The sequence below is a fragment of the Octopus sinensis genome, linkage group LG18 (genome assembly GCF_006345805.1).
Source record: "Octopus sinensis linkage group LG18, ASM634580v1, whole genome shotgun sequence".
Classification (NCBI taxonomy): domain Eukaryota; kingdom Metazoa; phylum Mollusca; class Cephalopoda; order Octopoda; family Octopodidae; genus Octopus; species Octopus sinensis.
Window position 1 is genome coordinate 52915086 of NC_043014.1, and position 25950 is coordinate 52941035.

General features: G+C 38.6%; 1 protein-coding gene across 5 annotated transcripts in view; it reads right to left on the bottom strand.

The window, feature by feature from the left end:
• Positions 1 to 25950, bottom strand: part of LOC115221334 (H(+)/Cl(-) exchange transporter 5) — a 180178-nt gene that overhangs the window by 63558 nt on the left and 90670 nt on the right. For 4 of the 5 annotated variants that reach the window (XM_036511056.1, XM_029791506.2, XM_029791505.2 and 1 more), the window contains one exon: positions 2415 to 2633. In XM_036511056.1, coding sequence (XP_036366949.1) covers positions 2415 to 2633 — 219 coding nt within the window. Of the gene's footprint in view, positions 1 to 2414; positions 2634 to 12767; positions 13129 to 25950 lie in introns of those variants that run through there. The other variant, XM_029791507.2, reaches the window with a different exon arrangement.

The following is a 25950-nucleotide window of genomic DNA, read 5'->3' on the forward strand; positions in this document are numbered from 1 at the left end:
GAGTACCACTTATACATGAAAACACATATGTCCACTCATTCACTCTCTCTCTCACACATACACATGTATATACAAAAAAGATGTATGCATATGTATTGATGTATGTATATATATATATATATATGACAACACACCTGTTTCATTCACTCACTTTATCTTTTTCTCTTTCTCTCTCTCTTTCACACACACACACACACACACACGTCCATTTCATATACACATACATACATCTTTCACTTGAAAATAATTAAAAAAGACATTGAAATATTGTCTGTTTAAAGAAAGCTAAAATATAAATAATTCCTGTACAAGCAACTTACATTTTGGAAATCACATTCACTTAAAAATGATTCCAAATGATTAAAATATTGCGTACGTTAAAAAGTCAACTTGTTTTTTTCTTAGAGTGTGAAGACTATGTGTATGTATATGTCACAAATTGTGGATGTGTGTTTATGTTGACTTGCCATGACATTCATTATATGTATGTGTGTTGATGTCACAGAAGCTATGATTTTTCATCAAGAAATAACAAACAAAAATTGTGTTTAATCGTTTTCATTAATCTCGTGGCCTATGCCAGGGCCGTAACCAGCCCACTTATGCGTACCTTTTCCTTCTTTGGACACTAAAACTCTGGTTGTGAAGACCTGTTGAGACAAGTGAAATCAAAATCAAATTCGATGACTGGCGTCCGTGCTAGCAGGATGCAAAGAGCACCATACGAGTGTGATCATTGACAGAGTGGCTAACCGGCTTATGTGCCAGTGACACATAAAAGGCACCATTTGAGTGTGATCGTTACCAGCGTCACCTTACTGGCACTCGAGCCCCATGCTAGTAGGGTGTTAAGAGCACCATTCGAGTGTGATCGTTGCCAGAGTGGCTATCTGGCCTCCGTGCCAGTGGCACGTAAAAGACACCATTCGAGCGAGATCGTTAACAGCATCACCTTACTGGCACCTGTGCCGGTAGCATGTGTAAAAGATTTGAGCGAGGTCGTTGCCAGTACTGCCAGTACTGCCCTTGTGCCAGTGGTACGTAAAAGCACCCACTACACTCTTGGAGTGGTTGGCATTAGGAAGGGCATCCAGCTGTAGAAACTCTGCCAGATCAAGTTTGGAGCCTGGTGCAGCCATCTGGTTCGCCAGCCCCCAGTCAAAATCGTCCAACCCATGCTAGCATGGAAAGCAGATGTTAAACGATGATGATGATGATGATGATTAATAAATAGAGGTTCAAATATCATCAAATACTTGAACTGCACTGCCGAAGGTAAGTATGAAAATAAATATGCAAAAGCAATTAAGGTAAAATATACTATTTCTCAGAGATTTCAGGTACACACAAACAACTCTTAGAGTTTTAGTATTATTAAGATATATATATATATATGTATGTATGTATGTATATAGTATATATATATATATAAAGATCCATATGTCATTACTGTGTAGAGTAACTTAATTCTAATAAAGTGTAAGATTTTTATAGCTTTTATAGCTTTGGTTGTAGGTTTTCCAAATGGACAATCACTGTTTCACCATGTTGAAGATGGTGAGAGGAGAAATAAAATGGGAATTCAGCTCCAAAGTTATATTTCCCCTTGGCTGGACATGTTTTCATAGAGGATTGGAAGTGAAGGGCAGTACTTGTTTGATAGTGATCCTTATTTACTATCGTTAAGTAATGTCATGACAAGGAGACAACAACAAACAAACACACACAAACATTCACAAGGTTTTGGTTGACTTGGGGCTATCACAGAAGACACTTGTCCGAGGTACCATGCAGTGAGACTGAGCCCAAAGCCATATGAATAGGAAACAAACTTCTTAACCATACAGTCATATATATATATATATATATACACACACGCATTTTTCTTTTTTTATATTTTTGGATTATCTACTAATATGGTTGTGAGCACACATTCTCACTGCTTGATATTAGCAAGTGTATATACATATATATATATATATATATATATATATATATATATATATATATATATATATATATATATATGTATATAGAAAATAGTAAAAAGTGAAAAAACTACAGAAGGCTTGTTTTAAAAGGTTAAAGAATATATATTTAAGTCAATATGTCTGAAGAATATTATAAATTTTTTTCTTACAATGACATAATTTAGAAGACCGGTTTCGCGTTTAGCTTTTCAAATTTCTTACGTCGTTATGTTTATGTTGAGAAGAGTTCTAAACCAACTTTCTTATCTATATATGTGTGTGTGTATATATATATATATATATATATATATATATATATATATATATATATATTTAAAACGTTCACACACACACACTTAGGTAGCCAAAAACAAAGTAAAAGAAATGACAGAAAACAAGAGAAAAAAAACATTGTAAAAGTTTAGAAGATTTTCGAGAACTGACCGGCAGCCACTCCAACCAGCAGCACACAAACCCAGCCTGACCATGCGTCGTGAGCACTCTTGATCTTCTCCCACAATCCTTCGGCTTTTCTCTTGATGATGTTGCGATGTCGCATGCGGTCCCGTGCAATGTCACGCAACCAGTCAATGGTGTGGAAATCATCATACTGTCCTATTCCTGGTGGCAGGTCATCAAGGGTGTCCATCAAATTTGTGGACCCTGGAATAAAAAGGGAAGAGAAAGAAAAACAAAGATTAATAAAGTAACGTTGATGGCCAGCAAGTTATGGAGCAAATGAAATTCTTCTACAATTTGCTCTGTATCCTTCTTTTTACAAATAAATAAAGTTGGATGTTTCAGTTTAGGAATGGGAATATCCTTATCTTGAAGGGTTTTCATCCTCATGTTCTTTTTTCTCAGTTATATAAATTAATAAATCAGAAACATTTCCATAATGTGGAGGACTCAAGAGAGATGGTGAAGGAAAGACAAATAGGCTAGAAAGAGAAAGACAAAGAAAGATGCAGAGAGAGAGAGAGAGGCATAAGAAGAGAGACAAAGATAGAGATATAAAGAAAGGAGGCATAGCAACTGAAGATCGGGGCTGGCTGAGTTGCTAAGCAACAATATTTGCACAATTCATAATCAGGAACTTTATTCTAGAAAGTTCACAACACACATTACCTTTCACTCTTCATAAAACAGATGGGAATCTCCCAGAACTTATACTTCACCATCTTAAAAATGGTAGACAATATGGCCCTTGATAGACTATGCCTCATTTATGGAGCCCAGACTGTCACAGACGATCATTGTAGAGTTAATGATAGGATGAATGCTGTAGCATGTTATGAAGCTAATCTAATCTTCTGAAGTGATGTCCTCTGAAAACATTAGCTGTTGGTGGGAAACAAAAAGCATCTCATACTGCCAGCATCCAACAAAATGAAAACAAAATTGAAAGAGTGCCTTGGACAAAGAGGCAACATATGAAAGTGTTGTATTCCTGTAGAAGTGATTATTTATTGTAAAGAACAAAATGAAGGAAAGTGTTGTGGATGTGCTAATGTGTGAAGCCTCATGAGAGAGCAATCCAATTGAGTTTGATGGAACATAGATGTCTGTTCATTCCTCAAGTTTGCTAAATTTATTTCTTTTCCTGTACAACCATAGTTTATATGGGCAATTCGGAAAAAGTTTAACCCTCACTCGAATTTGCTAATAATATATATTATGTAAATATAATAAATAAGTCAATCATGATGGACAGAGAGGAGAATGGGAATCAAAACGATGAAGCAGGCGTGCACTGATAATATACTCTGGCACATCTGAACATGAAAATGCTAATCACTGATGTATTTTAACAGTGGAGAACAACTTCCCCTTTCACAACATGCCAGGTCGATTGAGTTAAGAGGACGGAGACACAGCAATATTGCAATAAGCTGGTTGTATCACTTCAGTCAAAGCTATCCCTGGATCAACAAGAACGGTGTCTGAATAGGAATGAAATTATTCATTAACTGTTCTGATGAATTATAAAGGTGTTGAAACATCTCTTATGGAGGGTGGGAGGGAAAAGAAACAATGATATGGCAGACTTTCACTGGATTTGAACTTGTACTCTTTTGATCTGCAATAAAGCTAAATATAAACAATGGCAGAAAAAAAAAGTCTTTCAGATAAATACAATACAGAAGACTACACTTTAAGTGGATTTGAAATCTCATCTCTTTCAACACAGAGCTAGGGTTAGGTGGGTAAAGTGTGGGAGAGATTGCCAAGCAGTACAGTTTCTGGCACTCAACATCCTGAGTTCAAATACAATGGAATTAAGTGTGTCTTTCATTCTTTCAACATCAATAAATGAAATACCAGTTCTATATCCATTTCTTCTCTTCTTCCCTCTCTTTCTCTCCTTTCTAAAAAATCCTTTGTGGTGACTAGAGATGAATGGTATCTGTGAGACATAATATTACCCAAGATAGACTTTATGATACAACAGAGCTGAAGGCCCCAAGGCAAAACAAGGCCCCATTCTTTAAATTGAATAATAATTATTTCTAACCCCAAAAAGAGAGCAATAAATAAATAAACTATTCAAGTAGCAGGAAATGAGATTTAGGACATTTGGGTTTGATGCAAAATCAATTTAAATGAAAACTGAGTTTTTTCCCTCTGAAATTTAGACAGAAGCTTTTTGTTTTGTTTTTTAATATTTAAGATAAAAAAAAAATAACCCAGATGTTACCGACTCAAAAATTGTATAACCTTACAGACAACTGATGTGTTAGGGTACAGTAAATGAAATATGCTATGTAAATATAGAATCATTATATATATATATATATATATATATATATACACACACACACACATACATACAACTAGCAAAATCATCAGAGCACTGAGGCAAAAAAAAAAAAAAAAAAAAAAGGTTGTGTAATTTATTTTGGCTTTTTACATTCTGAAAGTCAACTTTTACCTTTCGTCAACAATAAACTGAAGAACTGAATCACCAGTTGAGTAAAGGAGTTCATGGAATCAGTTAATGCCCTCTACTTCTGAAATCAGAAACCATTTTTACACATACACGTATGTAAAATGGAAGCCTTAGAAACCTTGCCATGATGCAGTGCTCCAACCCATCAGATCCTGTCAAACGGTCCAATCCATGCTAGCATGCAAAATAGAAGTTCCCCATGCCAAAGAAGATGGGACACAATGAATTCCTCTGTCCAGTCCAACTTGCATGGGAGACTGAAGTTAAATCTACCAGATCTGCTCTCAAGGCTTCGTTTAGACTACGGCCCAAGGTACCATAATTTATGCATGTAAATGGGATGCATTCAGCTTCATTTATGATTTAAAATTACAAAGTCTTATCATTGATAATGTTGTCATCATTCTTGTAACTAACAGTTTATAATTTTGATTTCTTTTGAAAGTTAATATATAAACAGGAGGCAAAGACTACACAAAGAAAAAAAGGAGAAACAGGACACACGTATTTGTCATCTTCTCCTGCCCAATTTGTCCCAGGATCCATATAAATTTTTCCACTGACAGTGTATAGTACTACCCACTTTGAAAAGCATCACTATGCAGTTGCTCAACTTCCTCAAAGAACCTGTATCCACACAGTCATATTTTTGGTTAAGAATCCACAGCTCAGTTGGGCAGCAACAGTGATTTGGTCACAAAAACCAGGGGTTCAAATCATGTTTTATGCATTTCTGTTTCAAATATAAAAACGGGGATGGAGTAGGGTCTATTCTGATCTGTTAAAGCAACACCAACACAGTTGTACCATGGCAGGATAGTGTGGTTTGGGTCTTTAATTGCATTCCATAGTTAAGGGTGTTTAAAGCTTTTGTTGTATAATCCTTATAATTCCAATGAAAAGGCAAAGAGAAGGGAACCAGTGTTTCTTCACTACACAATTGTATAGGGCTCTTCTTAGGGTGCATTCACTTGACTTCAATAATTCTGTAACTCATGAAGGAGAAGAGATGGCAAGTATAAGGTAAATAATAGAGTTTTAAAGGATATTCTCTCCTTCACTGCTACCAATGTGGAACTTATGCCATTTTAATAATCAAATACTTCAGGAAAACATACAAATTCAAAACTCAACAATTTTATAGTTTTCAAAATAGCCATGGAATTTGGCTGGACACAATTCTGAGAGAGCTATGAAGACAAAAATCTTACGCTTTTGAAATATTTCATAAAATATCAAATATTCATAAACATGCTGTACAATCAGCCATGAAAGGCATAAGGGCCACAACACAACATTTAATGTAAACAAAAACTAACAAATATTAGTATGAGAAATGTATGGAATGTTAAGAGCAGCCAAAAGGAAAGTGTCAAACATGGTTATTGATTTGTCAAAAATGGATGACCACAGTAAAGGATTGCGAAGCACTGGCGTGTGTCAGTTTATCAATATCTTTTATTTGTCTACATCTTTCTTTCTTTTTCTCTGTGCATGTATGCGCGCACACACACACACACACACACATACACACAATGTAGAGAGACAGATCCAGTGTGTGTGTGTGTGTCTATCTGTTCATATGTCTGTTAGTTCCCAATAAAAAGCAACCAGTACTAAAACAGCAACCAATGACAGGGAGAGCAGACCTAACTCATCCCCGCCCCCCCCTACAGCTTAGATGGAGAAAGGATAAATAAGGGAGTTTTGTTTAATGAACAGTTTAGCAACCTAGACAAAAACAATAACAACAACAGTCCACATAATCCTTCCCCCCCCCAACCTCACCACGAACAGAGCTTAGTTCTTAACACCTGCTTGGAATTAGTGAGAAACAGACTGTATAAGCTTTGGAACACCTACACGAGACTTCTACAGGCTGAGGAGATATTAGTAAGAGTTGCATAAATGATTAACAACCGTCTGACTCACCCCACCAAATGACTTCTTAAGCTTTTAACATTTAAACTGGTCTTAGCTGACCTAAATATTCTACCAGTTTTATGTTCAAATTGACCAGATCCTGCCTATCACACCTACCCTACACTATCATTCTACAAATGAACAATGACATCATCAAAATCTCAAAGCTACAACATAACGAATGATTCAAACCAATGTGACTAAATAAGCCTTACATTTGAGATTGGAATGCTAAAAGCTCAATGTTTTGCGGGTGCAAAGGACAGGTTTTTCTCATCAGACATTGGGAGAAGAGGAAGAGGTTCAAGATGGTTTCTAGGTATTAAGTTACTTTTGGTCAGCTCAGGTCGCATAGTGTTAATGCTATGAAAGCAACACCAGTTATTCTCTAACCCATGTGTTTATATAGGTGGTAGGGATTAAACATCCTGCTCTTGTGCATGGGCCAACTGGGTGTAAGATAATCTATTCAGACTGTCAGCTGCCAGTGACATGAAATTCAAGCCACCAGCAGCCGTTAACAGGGCAAACATCTGGTGATAATAACGAAATAGTTCATTCTTCCTGTTGACAGATACTACAGGGCAGTGGAGTGTATATAGTTTCTTGTAGAGATAGAGTTGGCAAATCCAAGTTCCAGGTGAGTAAGGGGGTGAGCCTTGTCAGTGATATTCCATTTGATGTTGAGGAAGTCATTCTGATGGTTACAAAGTCTCCAGAGGTAGTGAAACAGGGAAATGAAGTTTTCTCTATACCTGCAGCTGAAGGAGTGCATGTGCTATGTATACCTTCTCTTAAAAATCAATGATTGTCTTGTTGATGTAGTGTCTTGTGTTTCTATCTGATCATGTGAAGGTGACTCTACAGGATCCTCCCAGTGGGCAGTTGGTAAGATTTCATCAGTTTTATGCTGGGGGTGCAAATTGGAGACTATATATGTTGTCTTTGGATCTATTGTAGTGAGTGATGGTGTCTAGGCAGGAGTAACTGACCATAATATTGTGGGTGTTGAAGAGTTTATAATGCCTATGAGTTCCAGGGAAATGGTCTTAATTAGTGACTGTTAGCAGAAACGTCTACGTTGAATGAGGGATTGAGCCAGGTATCTTTCTCTTTCTGACAATCTTTGGGTCTGAGGATAGATTATCCTCCATATATACGAACTTATTAGTGAATCCAAACATTGCTAGCATTTTGACAACATCCTATCCGAGCGCATGGGCCTAAAAATAACAAAAATAATAGGTGTTCTTTCAACAGCATTAGCACATGACCTGAGCTGACCTGCAGAAGTCACTTTTCTTCTGATATCTGATGAGATGGATGTATCCTATGTCATACTGACCTGAATCAAACCATTATTCAATACACCTACCCACCCAACATATAGTAAGATGTTGTTCACCTCCATGTTTGGGGGGGGGGGGCAAAAAGCATGTAGCAACTGACCCCACTGTGTGTCAAACAGACTGATGATGACAGTGTTGATGATGAAATAGCAAGACACAAGCACATATATGCAGAGACACATATATACATACACAGCTGTGTGTGTGTGTGTATACATACATACACACAATTATTAATGGAAGCAGAATTGGAACTGAATAGCAATGTTTATATCTTAATGTAGATATACCTTAAGAATGCCATAAACCATAATATCTGTCCTGAGAAAACATCTTGTGTAAATGCATAGTGGTAAAAAGCATAGAATAGCAGTGGACAAACATATCCAGCTCCAGTGTTGGAACTGTTAGATCACATGATTTCAGCAGGTTTGCACTTCCTCAGCAGTAGGTATCCACTATCACTGTATGCTAGTTAAATTCTCTCGCTCTCTCTATATATATACACACACACCGTCATTATTGTCTGAGCATCAATTTTTCCTTGCTTTTTTATGGATCAGACGATGTGTATTGAAGTAGATTTTCCATTGCCATTTGTCCTTGTTGATGTCAATCCTCACCGATTTCCAAGAAAGATAATATTTCCCTATGGCCAGATGAATTTTAAACAAACTATAGGAAAGGAATGGCATTATATGACAGAGGTGCTTATTTCCAACTGTATTTATCCTCCGCCACATGCATTCCAGATCAACACCTACACAAAATTCATCTCTTTTTAACTTCCATATCTATACCAAACTGCAACCTTCTCCACGCCTATTATCCATTTACTACAAGAGCACCCCATACTTCTTGCACCCTATGCTTCATCAAGCTCACTGGCTGATCAGTTTTTACAATTTTATACCAACAACTCCCGGTAGCATATGTACTTCACTCCTGACTCCTCAGAAACAGTTAAGTGCAAGTCCAACCCTGTCCCTTTAAGTATGTCTCACCATGCACCCCACACAACAAAAGCCTAACTGCAGTCCTAGGTTATTCAGCAAAGCAACAACTGCAAGGACATTATCCAAACCATAAAAGATAGACTTTATGTATCACATTACTCTCAGGTTATCTCATCTTCCAAATTGCAATTGGTCCTTTTGATTTCCACTAATTTTGCAGAATCCTCTTTCCCTCTACAATAAGGATAGTTCTTTACACAATAAACCTACGGAGAAAGCCCCCACCATTGCTGCTCACTTTGCAACCAGCTCCACACTGTATGCAGATGGTAAATAGCTTCCAACTGTATCTCTTGCCACCTTCCCATCCCCACATATGCCAAGTGCTAAAGTATCTTCAATCAATTCAAACCAACAAGGTTTCCAGTCCTGATGCTACTCCTCCCATTAACTTCAAATAATGCACCAAACTCTTCCCTTCCTCTTGCTATACAGGGATCTCCTCAATCATGGGAAATGCATGGAAGTGTATCCTGCTCCCCCAAAAGGCAAGTTTCAGGCTAATAACTGGTGCATTGCCCAAGAAAGGTAACTTAACCAACTACTGCTGCTTCAAGACTCTCGCTGGAGACAGTTATAAACAATGATAACCTCCAACACAGTAAATCTCACCCCAACATCAGTATGATTTCCATAAAACCAGATGCACTGGTGACTAATGACAAACGCTAATTGTGTATACAGGACTAACACTCACCATGCCAGTGGTGTATGTAGTAGTTAAGTGGAAACATACAGATATGTACGAGAACCCCTCGACTGACATCAAACAATTATACATTCCATTTCAGGCACAGGAAACAGACATTGTGCATCAACCCCTCTCGCTATGGGATAATCTGATAAAGTGAAAAAAAAAAACTCTTTCAAGGCTGCAACTATTAATGTTAGGTCTGGTGGGAATTACAGGGATGCAAGAATAGGGGCTAGCAGAAGTGTGCTGTGTGCAAGAGGTAAGATGGAAGAGGGACTCCAACTTCTCACAGGTGAAGAACATTGGAACAAATTCTTCTGAATAGATAATAAGGCTGGTTTAGTAGACATATTGATTGCTGAAAAATAAATAATGAAGCTGAAGAAGAGTAAGTGAATAATTAAGCTTAGACAAGAGAATGGCAGTTTAAGCAGCAGAATTGGGACTAACGAGCAAAAGGACCGTTTCTATGAGGCTTTTTGGAGAATCACCTTGTTAACATGACAGTGACATCATTATCAAAGCTGGTAACATATTGAGCAGCACCTTGAGACCTGAAATGCAAATGAACCAGCCAGCTAATTAATCACCTTCTAATCAGGTGAACATACAAGCCAGATAAATTTCCTTTTTATTTGGATACAAAACAGACTGATAGTTGGAAATATGAAGTCAGTTCCTCCAGTGACCCAATATGGCCAACTAATTAGTGACTTCAGAATAAGAGTTGGATGGGCAGAGAGACAAAAAGATAGTTTGGAGAAGGACGGTGCAAAGCCCTCTTTTGCTGTATTTATGTTCAGAGTGGTTCTGGATGACGAATAAGAAGAAAGATGAAACGAGAAGATAAAAAAAGGTATAACACAGAAGACAACGGGTTATTTCAATGAAATAGTTTGCTGAAAGCTACAGACCAGATCGGATCTGTGGCAGAGATACAAGTAAACAAGGGCAACATGATGGTTGAATAATAGCATGGGTGGAGCCATTGAAACTAAATGAAAAGCCAGGAAAGAATGGAAGAAGGAGTCAAAGATTGGTGGCATGTTGCAAGAAAAAAAAAATAAAGGTCACACAGGCAGAGAGAAGAGGTTTGCCTGTGTTTCATGCTAAGGGGATCAAAGGCAAAAGATGTTCCACATTGCAAAGAAATATTAGAGTAAATTATGTTGCAGGATGATAATCTCTTAATCCTAAACAGCATTAATCCATGTGCAACTGAAGTTTTTGCAAGGACTTAAGTTAGCAAAATAACTGTTGACGTCCATCTCACTAAGTTAAACACTACTTTGGCCCTTTTCCATTTCCATTTCCAACTTCTATCACACGCCTAAGGAAACAATTATACTCACAGACATTTCAATCGTCCCAAACATCCGCTGTAAGCTTTCTCAGCTATCAGATAATTGAACAAGTTTCTCAAAACATCTCCCAATATTACAATAAAGCTCAGGCCAGAAATGGCTAAAACAAAAATCTATTCAGAAAACACACTCAAACTTCACACGGTTAAAATCCGAGACACTTTTTGCTTTAAAATTGATAAAATATAAAAGGTTATTTTTTGCAACCTCAAGAACCTAAACATACGTGAACGTAAGGAATGTCCCCCCCCACACACAGCTGCCCATGCATTCCATGTTTAAACACATTGTGAGCAAATATGAAAAGCAACATGTGAGACTGTGTGCTGTTATATCTATCTATCTACATACAAATTATATACATACATACACACACAGCCCTGTCTCATCAACTAATATTCCTATGTAAACATCAATTTATACACACAATCACAATACGGAGACTTTTTATGTTTTAAGTAAACATCAAATACTGCTCTTACATAAAGAGGGAAAAACCTAACAGGTGAGAGAGGAAGATAAGAGAGAATAAATAATATGAACCAGTTTTCTTAAATGACATAAATGTCAGTCCAAACGTCGTCACTCGACAACTTCTGAGCTTTTAGGTCGACGCACACACACACACATCTGCTTTTGCATGTTGCGTTAGAAGAATGGCAATTATGAGAGGGGTCAGCTGCACTCATGTGCGTGCGTGTGTGTGTGTGATTTTTATGTTCGACACATGCTAGCAAGGGTCAGACAAGTCCCCCATGGTCGGATTCTTAGTTTACAACAATGCCAGACTCATGCTTCACACACGCACACTATCACCATTCAACGCACATTTTCCATGTGCAGAGGTGGCTCGGCAGGAACTAGTCAATCGAAAGACCTAAGTTTGTGTCAATCCCATCTGATCCATACAAGTACGAAAAAGTAGACGTAAATAACGAGAGAGAGAGAGAGAGAGAGAGAGAGAGAGAGAGAGAGAGAGAGAGAGAGAGAGAGAGAGAGAGAGAGAGAGAGAGAGAGTGAGAGAGAGAGATCTTTCAACTGATACATTATTAGTGAGGCACACTCACTTTTGGGGGGAGCTGACTCCTCTCACCCGACCAAACATTCATTTACTATTTTAATATTCTAAAATGTATCCTCGGATTTAGAAGACCACAAAAAAGGAAGGAAGGAAGGTTTAGAGTTAACAACAGCAATTTTAAATTCGAGCAGAGACAGAAGTGATAGAAAAGAAGGTGGATCTAGTAACAATAACAACCGTCGTTTCTGACTCAATTTTCGGGTTAGTCCTGTTACATCGACCCCACTCCTTGACCCTTATTCTATCGACCCAAGAAGAACGAACGGCTCAGCTGGTCTCGGCGACATTTCAATACAAAACTACAAAAAGACAAGAACTTTCGGACACTTCCTTCGATAATCACACACACACTTGCGATTTTCTCTTCAGCCAAAAGCGGAGAAGGGATGAAGGCTTTAGAATTTAATAGAATTTACTAACCGTAACCTTTGACATTCGACATAATATCCTGAATGGAGCTGAAGTCATCGTTTTCGTGGTCACCACCACCACCTTCGCCATCATTACCACCGAAGGTGGCCATCCCAGCTGAAAAACTGGTTAATTTAACGAAGGTACTCCTTGGGTTGTATTTATCTTATCACAGCAGAAGCTAACACACATTCTCACACACACACATTCTCAGGCAGACACACTTTATACACATCCATAGATTTACATTATTTACGTGTCTATACATAACAACATATTATGCATTTATAATACGGACGTAGCCATGTGGAGTGATGACAAGGTGTTACGTAGGGACAGGCAGCGACGTTTGAGGCTGGCTGGCCGTGAGACGATAAGATCTGGTATATATATATATATATATATATATATATATATATATATATATACGTGTATATATCCAGAATGGAAGACGAGCAGAAATAGAGCAGCACGAAATAAGACAAAAACAAGAGCCACGCACTGACTGAATGTATTAAGGCTGCGAACAATACAAGCGAATGAGAGGGAGGGAGGGAGAGCAAGCGAGAGAGAGAGAGAGAGAGAGAGGTGCAGTGTGAGTGATGAGAAGGGGAGGTGAAAGATGATGGCAGCTTTTCATCCAACACTTTAAATATCTGGCAGAGTCACATCACCCGCCATCGCTGCGCATAGTTTCTAGAGAAATGAAATCACGAGTTGGCGGTTAATCCTGTCATCATCCATCGTTCACCAGCATCCCCAACACATCCGACACTGTTTTTAAGTTGCGAAAGAGGATGGGGTGGAGATGTATTCAGCATCACAAAGCATTCTTAGATTCATTCTCGCATCCACACCGACTCACATTCGTGTGTGTGTACGTATAAATATACGCGTGTATGCGTATATATATTATCTATAGTTATATATGTATGCAAATATCTATATATATAAATAGTTACAAATATATGTAAAAGTGTGTGTGTGTATATATATATACACACATATATATATATAAAATTAAAAAAAGAGTGAAAAAAATACAGACGGCTTGTGTTATGAGGTTAAAGAATAGATTTAAGTCATTATGTTAGGAAAATGTTATAAAATTTTGTGTATAGTAACATAAACAATTGCAGCGTGGAAGGTGTTTATAAGCCAATTAAGATTTTGACAAATTAAATTTAAATGTTGAAGTGAATCTAATGGTTTTTGTGTGTTTCTTAAATGGCTTATAAATTGTTTTCGTTCCAGCACACGATCTCAGATCAGGTCACTTGCTATGCAAGTACATCTCCGTGATATAGTAACATAGTTTTTGGAGAAATAACCGGTTTCATATTTTCTTTTCAAATTCCTCAAATTTCTTGACCTACATCGTGTCATGTCTTCGCTACATGACAACATGTAGGTAAAGAAATTTGAGAAATTTGAAAAGAAAATACGAAACTGGTTATTTCTCCAAAAACTATGTTACTGTACACATAATTTTATAACATTTTTCTAACATAACGACTTAAATATATTTTTTAATCTTATAACACATATGTGTATGCTTATCTGTTATGGTGTTGCTATTGTCTATCGTTTCCATCATTTTACAACTTTATTTTTATCTTTATTTATATTTCTTGTTTCCTCCTAACAGCAAAATACAACACTTGGCAGACGCACAGTGTAAGAGTACATCTTTTGATGCAAGTCTGATGATGTGTCACTCGACTGTTTAAAACTGTAAATATTACGTAACCTCCCTCATTGAACTTTTGCGTGAATGGTGTTAAAGACACGGTGGTACAGAAACTACTGGAACTGGTCATTAAAAATGTGCATAATTCTTTTTTTGGATCCTTTTATGTGAAATTAAATGAATGACAAGGGAACAGCAATTATGTAATAAATATTTTTATACATATGACATTAAATGATGATTATATATATATATATATATATATATATATCATTGTTTAATGTCCGCTTTCCATGCTTGCATGGGTTGGACGGTTCAACTGGGGTCTGGGAAGCCAGGAGGCTGCACCAGGCCCAGTCTGATCTGGCAGTGTTTCTACAGCTGGATGCCCTTCCTAACGCCAACCACTCCGTGAGTGTAGTGGGTGCTTTTTACGTGCCACCGGCACAGGTGCCAGACGAGGCTGGCAACGGCCACGATCGATTGGTGCTTTTTACATGCCACCGGCACGGAGGCCAGTTGGGGCAGCACTGGCAACGGCCATGTTTGGATGGTTCTCTTATGTGCCACCGGCACTGGTATCACAACTACAATTTCCATTGATTTTGATCGATTTCGATTTCACTTGCCTCAACAGGTCTTCGCAAGCAGAGTTTTGTGTCCCAAGAAGGAAAGGTATGCATAAGTGGGCTGGCTACATCCCAGGTAGAGGCCACGAGTTATGGTCTCACTTGTCCTGTCGGGTCTTCTCACGCACAGCATACTTCCAAAGGTCTCGGTCACTAGTCATTGCCTCAGTGAGACCTAATGTTCGAAGGTCGTGCTTCACCACCTCGTCCCAGGTTTTCCTGGGTCTACCTCTTCCACAGGTTCCCTCAACCGCTAGGGTGTGGCACTTTTTCACACAACTATCTTCATCCATTCTCGCTACATGACCATACCAGCGCAAACGTCTCTCTTGCACACCATAACTGATGCTTCTTAGGTCCAACTTTTCTCTCAAGGTACTTACACTCTGTCAGGTATGAACACTGACATTACACATCCATCGGAGCATACTGGCTTCATTTCTTGCGAGCTTACGCATATCCTCAGCAGTCACAGCCCATGTTTCACTACCATGTAGCATGGCTGTTCGTACACATGCGTCATACAGTTTGCCTTTTACTCTGAGCAAGAGGCCTTTTGTCACCAGCAGAGGTAAGAGCTCTCTGAACTCTGCCCAGGCTATTCTTACTCTAGCAAGTTACACTTTCAGCACACCCGCCCCCGCTACTGACTTAGTCACCTAGGTAACGGAAGCTATCAACTACTTTTAGTTTTTCTCCCTGGAATGTGGCGGAAGTTGGTCTCAGAGCATTTTCTAGTTAGCTTTCCTTTGACATTGCTGCACCTCTTATGTGTCCATAGCTTACACTTGGTGCATCTTATAGAGTTTCTACCTACACTTTTTCTACAGATCGAGCAGGGTCATCTACCTGAAGGCATTTGTGATTTGTCTACCTTCCTACTTATTAGGACTTTGGTTTTAGCAAGGTTGACTCTAAGGCCCTTCAATTCTGATCCTTGCCTCCACACCTGAAACTTCTCCTCCAGTTCTGATAGTGACTGGAGAAGAAGTAAATATATATATATATATAGGATGTTAACCGATGATTTTATATATATATAAATTCTATTCCTTCCTTGACTTAATTCTATTCCTTCAACATGAATGCAACATTCAAAATACTGCCTGGATTTACATGGAATTATACCTAAGGGGCTATACCTTCCTTCATCGAAGTTCAGACCAACCACTAGACCCTCTGGAAGAAGAGGAGCTATGAACTTTATTCTTGTGCCTGTAGAAACTCCCAGATGATCAAGATACAGGTTCCTACCATTTCCTCCTTTGAACCTGGGCCCCAGCCAAGGGGTTTTTCTGCTTCCTTGTCTTCCCTTTGAAGCTTACTCTGCACCTTTGGGTCTGTTTAGTCTTATTCTCATGAACCTAATCCCTAATTTATGATAAATTCTTCACTGATAATGCAAGATAAATCAATGTCCCTGACAATCAATCTGTCCTGTTTCTAGGGCTGGCTTTTGTCTAGGTTTAGATACACAAACAACTGCAAAAATATATTCAATGTATGAAGCTTTAGTTTCATTTGAATGAAATTAATCACACACACACACACACAAGTAGACATAATTTCTGTACACCAAAGCACAGAAGGAATGTGCTTACATTATTTCACTAACAGCAATGCTTTGTCATATTTAAATGCACTGATTTAAATAAATAGCTAAATAGATATGTGTGTGTGTGTGTGTGTGTGTGCATTTAGCACACACATACATTACAGTCACGTAATTCATTCAATGTCCTTTTAAAATGCCAACAGCCAAATGAGGATGATGATGGTGTATAATCATACAAAGAAATATCTAGGACAGCTGCTAACCCCCCCCCCAGTTTCATCATCAGTCCCACCCCCACTTTTATATCAGCTGCCCTCAAGCCATTGTTTGTTTTGCCTTTTTTTTGTCTTTGTTTTCAAACACATCTAAACTACACTCTCAGCCAAACTAGAGACCCACTTCAGAATAGGTGAATCAGTATGCTAACAATTATTAATATTTAGTTGAAGGCAGCCACCTGACAGAATCATTGGCCGGACAAAGCCATTTCATCCATCTTAGTTTTACCTTTCAACCATTCAGGGTTAATAAAATAAATACCACTTACACATTGGGGTTGATGTAATTGAATAGACCCCACCCACAAAAATTTCAGGCCTATAGCAGAAAGGATTTATTTTAAATAAAATATGGTCCATTGTCTTCTGTTGAACCGGAGTCATCCCTTGACCCTAGGGTCACAGCAGGTCCTCATCTCATGGAGAGTACACGTGGTAAAATGTGTGCTGAATCTAGCAACACTATTTTCTGAAGTTCTCCCACGTTAACACTGCAAGGGAGTTTGTTGAGCTGCTTATCAAGGTCCTTTTTAATTAGCCCTAATGCTCTAATCCCCACTGGTGCTATGCTGCTTTTCATTCCCCACATCTTGGTCACTTCTATTTCTAGGTCTTTGTACTTAAATGACTTCTCAACTTCTTTAATGGACACAATTCTCTCTGATGGTACTGTCACATCTATCATTAAGCATTTCTTATTCTTCCCATCTTTGATGATTATATCCGGCCTGTTTGCCTTGATTTCTTTATCGGTGTTGATTGGCATGTCCCAGGTTACTGTTACATCATCTTTTCCAGTCACAGCTTCAGGTTTATGCTGGTACCATCTTCCTGAAGTTGGAAGCTGGTAGTGTTTACATATCTTCCAATAGATATACTGTGCTACTCAATCGTGTCTATGAATATATTCGGTTTTTGCAAGCGCTGTGCATCCAGTTAAGATGTGGTCCACTGTTTCATCCTGCATTTCGGGTCAGTGCCATCGTTCATTATTTTGTTGTGGTAAGCCCTGGTTGCCGAGCTTTGATCTTGTGCTGCTATGATAAAACCTTCCATTTCAGCCTTCAGTCCTGAGCTCTTCATCCATTCATGAGTGTCTCATTTTTCTACGTCTGGTTTGTTCACTCTACATGGGTATCGGCCATGCATCGGTTTTTCTTCCCATTCTTCTTTGCTCTTCTTCTGGGCTTGTTTTTTCATCTCTTCCTTAACTCTTTTAGCAAACGGGGTTACTTTTTCACTCACCTTCAACCTAGATCCTCCATCATCAGTTGTTTCTTAAACTGTACAGATTCTTTGTTTGCCGAGTATAGCTTCTTTACTTTATCATGCTGGTGCACAAACTTCATTAGAGGATCTCTTGACAGCCCAAGATATGTATTTAATCCAACAGTGGTGGTTTTGTAAGATAATTCTAATTGAGTTAGTCGCACAGTATCCAATATCATGATGTAGACTGAAGATATTGTGTCTATTTCAGACCTGAATTTGCCTCACAAATGACTGAATCTGCAACCATACATAGCGAGACACAAAGAAGCCAGTGCCATTTTGAAACAACGAGATCTCACCTGCAACCATTGCCATACACAAGACAAAAATGAGATCTCACCTGCAACCATTATTTAAGGAAAAGACAACAACATTTTCCTTCTCATACTTCTCACGCTGACACTACCAAGACTTCGAAGCCAGGACTTTTGTCCTGCCGTGATTACTACATGCATTGTCTCCAGAGGCAAGGACTACATTGGCTAGTGTATCCTTACTCTTTCTTCTTTTTTGAAGACAATAGCATGAAATCTGAGGGATTTGGTCACTCTTTCTAACAAGTCAAAGTCCAGTTAGAGATCCATTACATTGCAAAGAGATCCGTGTGGCTTTTCTCTCTCTCTCTCTCTCTCATTCTTTGAACAGGCACAGAAAAAAAAAAAAGAGAAGAGCTGAAGTGAACAACTGTGTGTTGTTGTTGTTGTTGTTGCAGCTGCTGCATAGGCCTCCTCCGCACACTCAGACTCTGATCAGGCCAACTTGTACGCACGTCAATTTGTACAGGTGTGTACGAGTGAGTGTCGCATGCACATGACATGCCTGGGAAGGTGTGCTTCTACTCATCTGATGTTACGTGTGAGACAGACAAACAGGCGGAGAGGGTGAGTCATGATCTATCTAGAGTGAAGGGTAAACAATGAAATTTGTAATTATTTATGTATAAATCATTATGCTATGACACGGCCATCAAGATAGTCACAAAACACACACACAAAGGTAAAAGCAGCACCTGATAAGAAAGATTACTTAACTCATTTGATACACAACACAATTGAAGTTATCAGAGAACGTGGCAGAGGTCAACTAAAAATTACTCTTAGTCAGAAACAGGTGTGGTTTAAAGCACCTGGGTAGAAAGAAAACCAGGTAACACTTTGCCTGAAGGACATACACTAAAGGGATTGCCTTCTACCCATTTTGCCAAATAAACCGACGAGAGAGCCTTTACAGGGTTGTTTGACCAGCTGGAAAAAATAGTAACTAATTCTTCCTCAAACTCCACAAAAGAACATTTGATCCATCATCGCCAACTTGACCAAACAACAACAATAAACATTAAATGAGTTAACAAAGGGAATTTTAACCTGTTAGAAACAGCAGCCAAAATCTTCCTTGACTAAAACCAAGATTTTTTAGCAAAATATCAATGACTTTTGTATTTAACCAGCAGCAGTTCAACTCTCTCACCTCAATGGTTTTTCTTTCTCTTACCTCATTGGTTTGTCTCTCTCATACAAATCACATCACACCATCTTAAAAAGGGAAAGACACCTTAGAAACAGGTGAGGGTTGGCAACAATTCGTTTCAAATTTTTTGGGGAAAGTTAAGTCGATTACTTCAGTCCCAGTGCTTAACTGGTACTTGTTTTATTGACCCTGACAGGACCCTGAAAGGACGAGGGTTGGCAACAGGAAGAGTGTCAAGGTATAGAAAATCTGCCACAACGAATTCTGTCTGAGCCATGCAAGTATTGAGAAGTGGATGTTGAAATGATGACAACATTCAAAACCAAAAAAAAAAAAACAAAACAAAAAAAAAAAAACCAAACCTCTGCCAATGTCGGCCAATGTGAAATGGTGTAAAGCTCTCTCGAAAGAATTTGAGAGCAAATATTACAAGAGAATAACACCAACACGAAGCTAAGAGGGAGCTGTTAAGGAGAGGGAAATGTTGGACCATTGAGGATCAAGTGGCTTATAACAAAGAGTGAAGAACTTATGGGGGGGGAGAAGGAGGAGAGAGGGGACAGATAGGTTGCATAAAAGACAGAGAAGGAGAGAAAGAGAGAGACGGGGGGGGGGTCGAGAGATGGGAAAGTGGTGACAGAAAGAGGAAGGGTAAGAATAAAATAATAGTAACAAGAATGGAGAGAAAGAGATAAAAGATGGTGAGAGGGAAAGATAAAAACAAAGAGAAAACAGTGATCATGAGGTAAGAGAGGGGGAGAGAGAGAGAGAGAGAGAGTCAGTGGAGTGCTGGTGATGAAAGACCCTTTAATATTTATTTCAATCATTTCAAAAAATATGGGAGACAACTGCAGACATTCCTATTTGAAATCTGACAATAATTCCTTGAATAGTGATGAGAAAATTGGTGAGTAAACCAGGTTAGAGGCTTGCAGGTGAGCAGACGTGAAAAAGGAGCCGATTTGTTTAAAAGAAAATAAATAAATCACTGCAGTTAATAATTCAGAGATGCTAATTACACAAAGATGAATAATTAAGTTGGCATTAACATATTTAATTTAGTTATCCTCAGAAATCTAATTTGGAGATATTTATTGTTTCACAACGTGGTCGTTCTCTACCTCATATCACCTGTCAGAGATTCTGTTGAGCGTCAGCTGTGACGTCCAGGTGGCAGCAGGTGAGCAAACACAAGAATGTCAGGAGCAAACAAGGAGAACCACTTTGTGGTCGTCACTGGATCAGCTATACACCACTAATGTACAACAAACTGATTTTAAATATAATAATGATTATCAATTTTAGATTTCATTTCGAAGGGTAATACATTCATGAAACGATCAGAAGATATTTTAAACTTTTTAAATAATCATACTTTATTTATCTCTCTATTAACCCTTTTGATACTAACCCGGCCAACACCGCCTCTGGCTCTGTGGTAAAATGTCTTGTTTTCATAAGTTTTGAATTAAAATATTCCACCAAGCCTTAGTCACAATTTATGTTACTAACACTAGCTTAATGATATCTAAGTTATTTTACTAAATTCTTTGTAATATTCAAAATAATGGAAAGAAACACAGCATCTCAAAATAAATACAGTAACGAAAGGGTTACTACAATATTATTTTGGATGATTTTTTGATGGAATTTTTCCTGCTCTTACTTTATAACACGATCATGGTCGTTGCCAGTGCTGCTGGACTGGCTCCCATGCAGATAGCATGTAAAAACACCATTCACCTGACTGACCCCTGTGCCGGTGGCATGTAAAAAGCACCCACTACACTCTCAGAGTGGTTGGCATTAGGAAGGGCATCCAGCTGTAGAAACTCTGCCAGATCAAGACTGGAGCCTGGTGCAGCCATCTGGTTCGCCAGCCCTCAGTCAAACCATCCAACCCATGCCAGCAGGGAAAGCGGACGTTAAACGAGGATGATGATGATCCTAGATTATCTGCACAGAAAACATGGAACAGTCATGGCTGGAACATCTTTTATCATAGATTTGCTTGTTGAGCTAAGGACAAAGAATCAACAAACAAGAGGAACTGGTAGAGCAAAAGGGATTCACCAACTGACATACACCACCACACCTCCACCACCACCACCATCACCACTGGTTGTCAAATACTGGAGGTGCAAACAAATACAATACAATACACACACACACACAACATCATCAACTATATAAACTTAATGTAATATGCTCCGTATATTTGCCAGTATATTTGCAATTTGGCACAGTGGAGAATACTCTTTCCAGCGGCAGGTGTTAAAACACCTGAAAGTTATGGACAGGTGAGATAACTCACCTCTAATCCCATCTAGGAGTGATGGGTATCAATGATTTTGTCATTTTTGTGACTTATCAACATCTCTAACCGGAACAGGATTGGAGAGGAATCATTTCGCCAGTCCACAACATATTTACACAACCAGGTTTCTTTGAAGTTCCATTTACCAAATTTACTCACACAAGATTGGTTGGCCCAGGGCTATAGCAGAAGACACTTGCCCAAGGTGCCACACACTGGTTAAGAAGTATTATTATGGCTTCTTAACCACACAGCCATAATAATACGTCCCTCATCCGGATGACAACCAAAATCAATAAAGTCTAATACTATCTCAGTTTTATTAAACATAACAGTTTGTCTGTCTGGCTGGTTGTCTGTCCTCTCCCCTTTTCCAATCCTTACGAAAATCTTTGAGAAAATATTGCCAGTGCATGGGAAGACATTTGACTGTGATGTTGAGCACAAGAAAAAGACCACAAAGAGTCTTGCTACTCCTCCTCAACCACACACTGTTGGTTCCTAGGGTTGTAGCACTGCTGGGGGTAGGAGTGTTGTTGTTAGTAAGGAAATATTTTGTCCTTAGCAACAAAACAAAACCAACTTTATCAATTTAGGTTAATTATACATCACACAACACATGCAATATACATACATATGAATGTATGTATGTATATGTACCAATGTGTATGTATATATATATATATAGATAGATAGATAGTGGCCTGCTCGCTTAGCCAGCGGGGTGGCGTCATTTGAAGGCTAAAACAATGCGAACGCATTGTGACCAGCGATGTGTAAAACATCTGGTCTGGTTGGTCACGTGATCACGTGATATAGATAGATAGATACTAATGCATATGTGAATCACCCACTGCAGTACAAGCAGATGAGAGAGAGAGAGAGCATACATACAGTCAATTTATGTGCTAGGAATAGCAGCCAAATCTCACTCACATCCATATTCTATTAATTTTGAAAAAGAAGGACACATTGGCTAAGAGGATTGTGTGTCCATTGTGCCAAAGAAAAAAAGGGATTAAATGGTCATGGATGGACTGCATGTGGTTGTATGTGTTATGGATCAGAGCCGACTTGGGGCTGAACAGTAGCAACTACAAACTCGTGTGCAGATGAACCATGTGCGTGCACACACACACACACACACACACACACAGAGTATATATTGCAAGGAATCACCCAAATTCTAACACAGCAGACTGACCAATCCAGTTAACCCCTCTATATGTAACAGAGCTGATTGTGCAGGGATGCTGTTGTTTAGTCCCTGATTGAGCTGAACGAATGAAGATGTTCCCTCAGTGAACACCCTGTCCTGAATACTGAAGGCTGCAGATCTCAGGCTCCATCATTCAACCCACCCCCCTTTAAAAGGTAAGAAAGAGTAATTTCTAAAGTGTTGGTCTTTTCTTTCTCTAAGCAGGGTTCGGGCATGAGATACATGGTTGTAGGTTGGTACTTTGGGTCTGGGTCTACCCCAAAGCTGTGTGTCAACCAAACCCTGCTGAGTGAAACTGGGTAGAATTAAAAGAAGTGGGAAGCTGTCAGGTGGGCTTGTGCCCCTAAAATACCCGAAATTCAAAGGCCTAACTTTGTCACACAAACTGTATGACATCAGACTTACATGTGTCTGAGGAGCACTCAGCCCACTTACTTGTAAATACAAAGAGGAGGGAATTCGGGGGATCAAACAACTGAAAAATCCATCATCAAAAACTGACAGAAAATCATTTCCTTCTTCTTCACTTTATATTTGCATATATGTATGTGTGTGTGTGTATGCAGTAGGTGTCTGTGTGAGTGATGGATTGATTAAGAGAAGGGAAGGAGAGAGAGGGAGGGAAAGAGAGTGAGTAAAGCATATGTCACAACTTTGAAAAAAATTATTACCCCCTGCCCCCCACCCCAACCCACAAAAAAACTTGATGACGATTGTGAAAGTTTGAAAATTTCCATGAAGTGAGAGGTCAATCTTTCAGGTCATTGTTGCAAAGTACCAGTAATTGCACTGGTACTGATAGACCAGATGATGTGGGATTGATAAAATTTATTCACCCTTTCAATGCAACCAACTTACCCACTCCCCCTAGAATTGCTGGCCTTGTGTCAAATATTGAAATCATTATTATTATTGTTATTATTATTATTAAGGTGGCAGAACGGTTAGCACACAGCACAAAATGCTTCGTAGTATTTCATTTGTCCGTATGTTCTGAGTTCAAATTCAATTTTGTACTTCATCCTTTTGGGATCTCTAAAGTGAGAACCTGTTATGCAGGGAAGTCAATGTATTTCACTTAGGCCTTCCCTGCCAAAATCCGGCCCCTGCTGTCTATAATAGAAAGGATTATTATTTTGGGTGGCAAGCTGGCAGAACTGTAAGAATTGAACAAAATTCTCAGCAGAATTTCTTCAGGCTCTTTACATTCTGAGTTCAAATCCTGCTAAAGTCAATGAAGGAATCTACAACCCCTCCCCTCAAAATTATTGGCCTTCTACCTAAATTTGAAGCCATTATTGTTATTTCTACTAATTCTCCTTGTCTTGTTCCAGTCAGGGGACAGTTGCAATCCTGCAGAAACAACTTGGAATCAATCAAAAAAGCAACCCCAGCATTTAACAATCTCTTTTGATGAAGGAATCATGACTGGTTGTCAAGAACTTGAGAGAAGAGCACACACATATGAAAGGCTTTCACACAATTTGCGTCTCCCAGATTCACTCATAGGGTTAGCCCAGAGTTATAACAACAGATACTTGCTAAAACTGCTGTGCAGTGAGACTGAATTCTAGAACATGTGCTCATGAAGCATGAATCAAACTTCGTAACCACATTATTATTATTATTATTATTATTATTGAGTGAGCAGGCATATGCATCACAACCACATGTGTGTGATATGGTGATCTTATATCATTATAAACAGCGCATGCCCTTGCAGCTAGAATTTTCTTCAGGTTGAGTGGCCTACCCCTCTCAAAAGGTCCCTGAATAAGGTTTGTTTAAGGATGATGAAAGAAACACCTATGTTTCCAGGGGTGAATTATTCAAACCAACAAAAAATTTCTCTTAACTATGATGCTCCCCAACTACTGCTTGTGCTCAGAGATGCACAAATCGTCAGCCACCAAGGGACATGCTCAACTGGTTAAGCTCAAACAAATGACAATCAAATCCATGGTATTGAGCAGAATATTTGCTGTAGCCCATCTTTTATACCAAGACAAAACAATGAACATGATAACACTTCCAATCAGTTCAGATCAGAAGCCATGAGAGCCACTGCAATTATTATTATTATTATTATTATTATTATTATACTTAATGATTCAGACATTGGTGTGTGACCATACTGAAGCATTTCACTCAAGAGTATGAAGTTGATTATTTTTTTTAGAAGATAGATTCATGGAAAATTGGATGCCATTGGGATTTGAAATGAGAAAATATAGGATGTAAACACCAAATAGCACAAAGGACTTTTGGTGATGCTCAACTGATTCTGTGAAGTAGCAACTACAATTATTGGACGGACAAAATCCAATGTCTTGTGCTATTTCTTTGCATTCTTTATATTCTGACTTCAAAATCCTGACAAAGTCAACTGTGTTTTTCATCCTCCCAGAGTTGATAAAAAGTACAGTACCAGTTAACTACTGGGGTTGATGGATTTGACTAGCTCCTCTTAATACACACACATACACCTTAAATCTGCTAGCTTTATATCCAGATTAAAAGCAAATATCATCACTACCACTGAGAAAAAAGAATATTTGTAGAAGGTAACAACTGGCAGAAGATGGGATTTTTTTCTCATCTCCCTCCAGCCCCAACCAGCTGCCCCCTCCTTTATCTTTGGAGTTTAAAATCCCAAGGACAAACAATTTTGGTTTGATTGGGGGTATTTTTTTTTGTCCTTTTTTTAAAATTTCATGATTCATAAAAACATATTGATCCCAAAAGAATGACTGAAAAAGTCAACC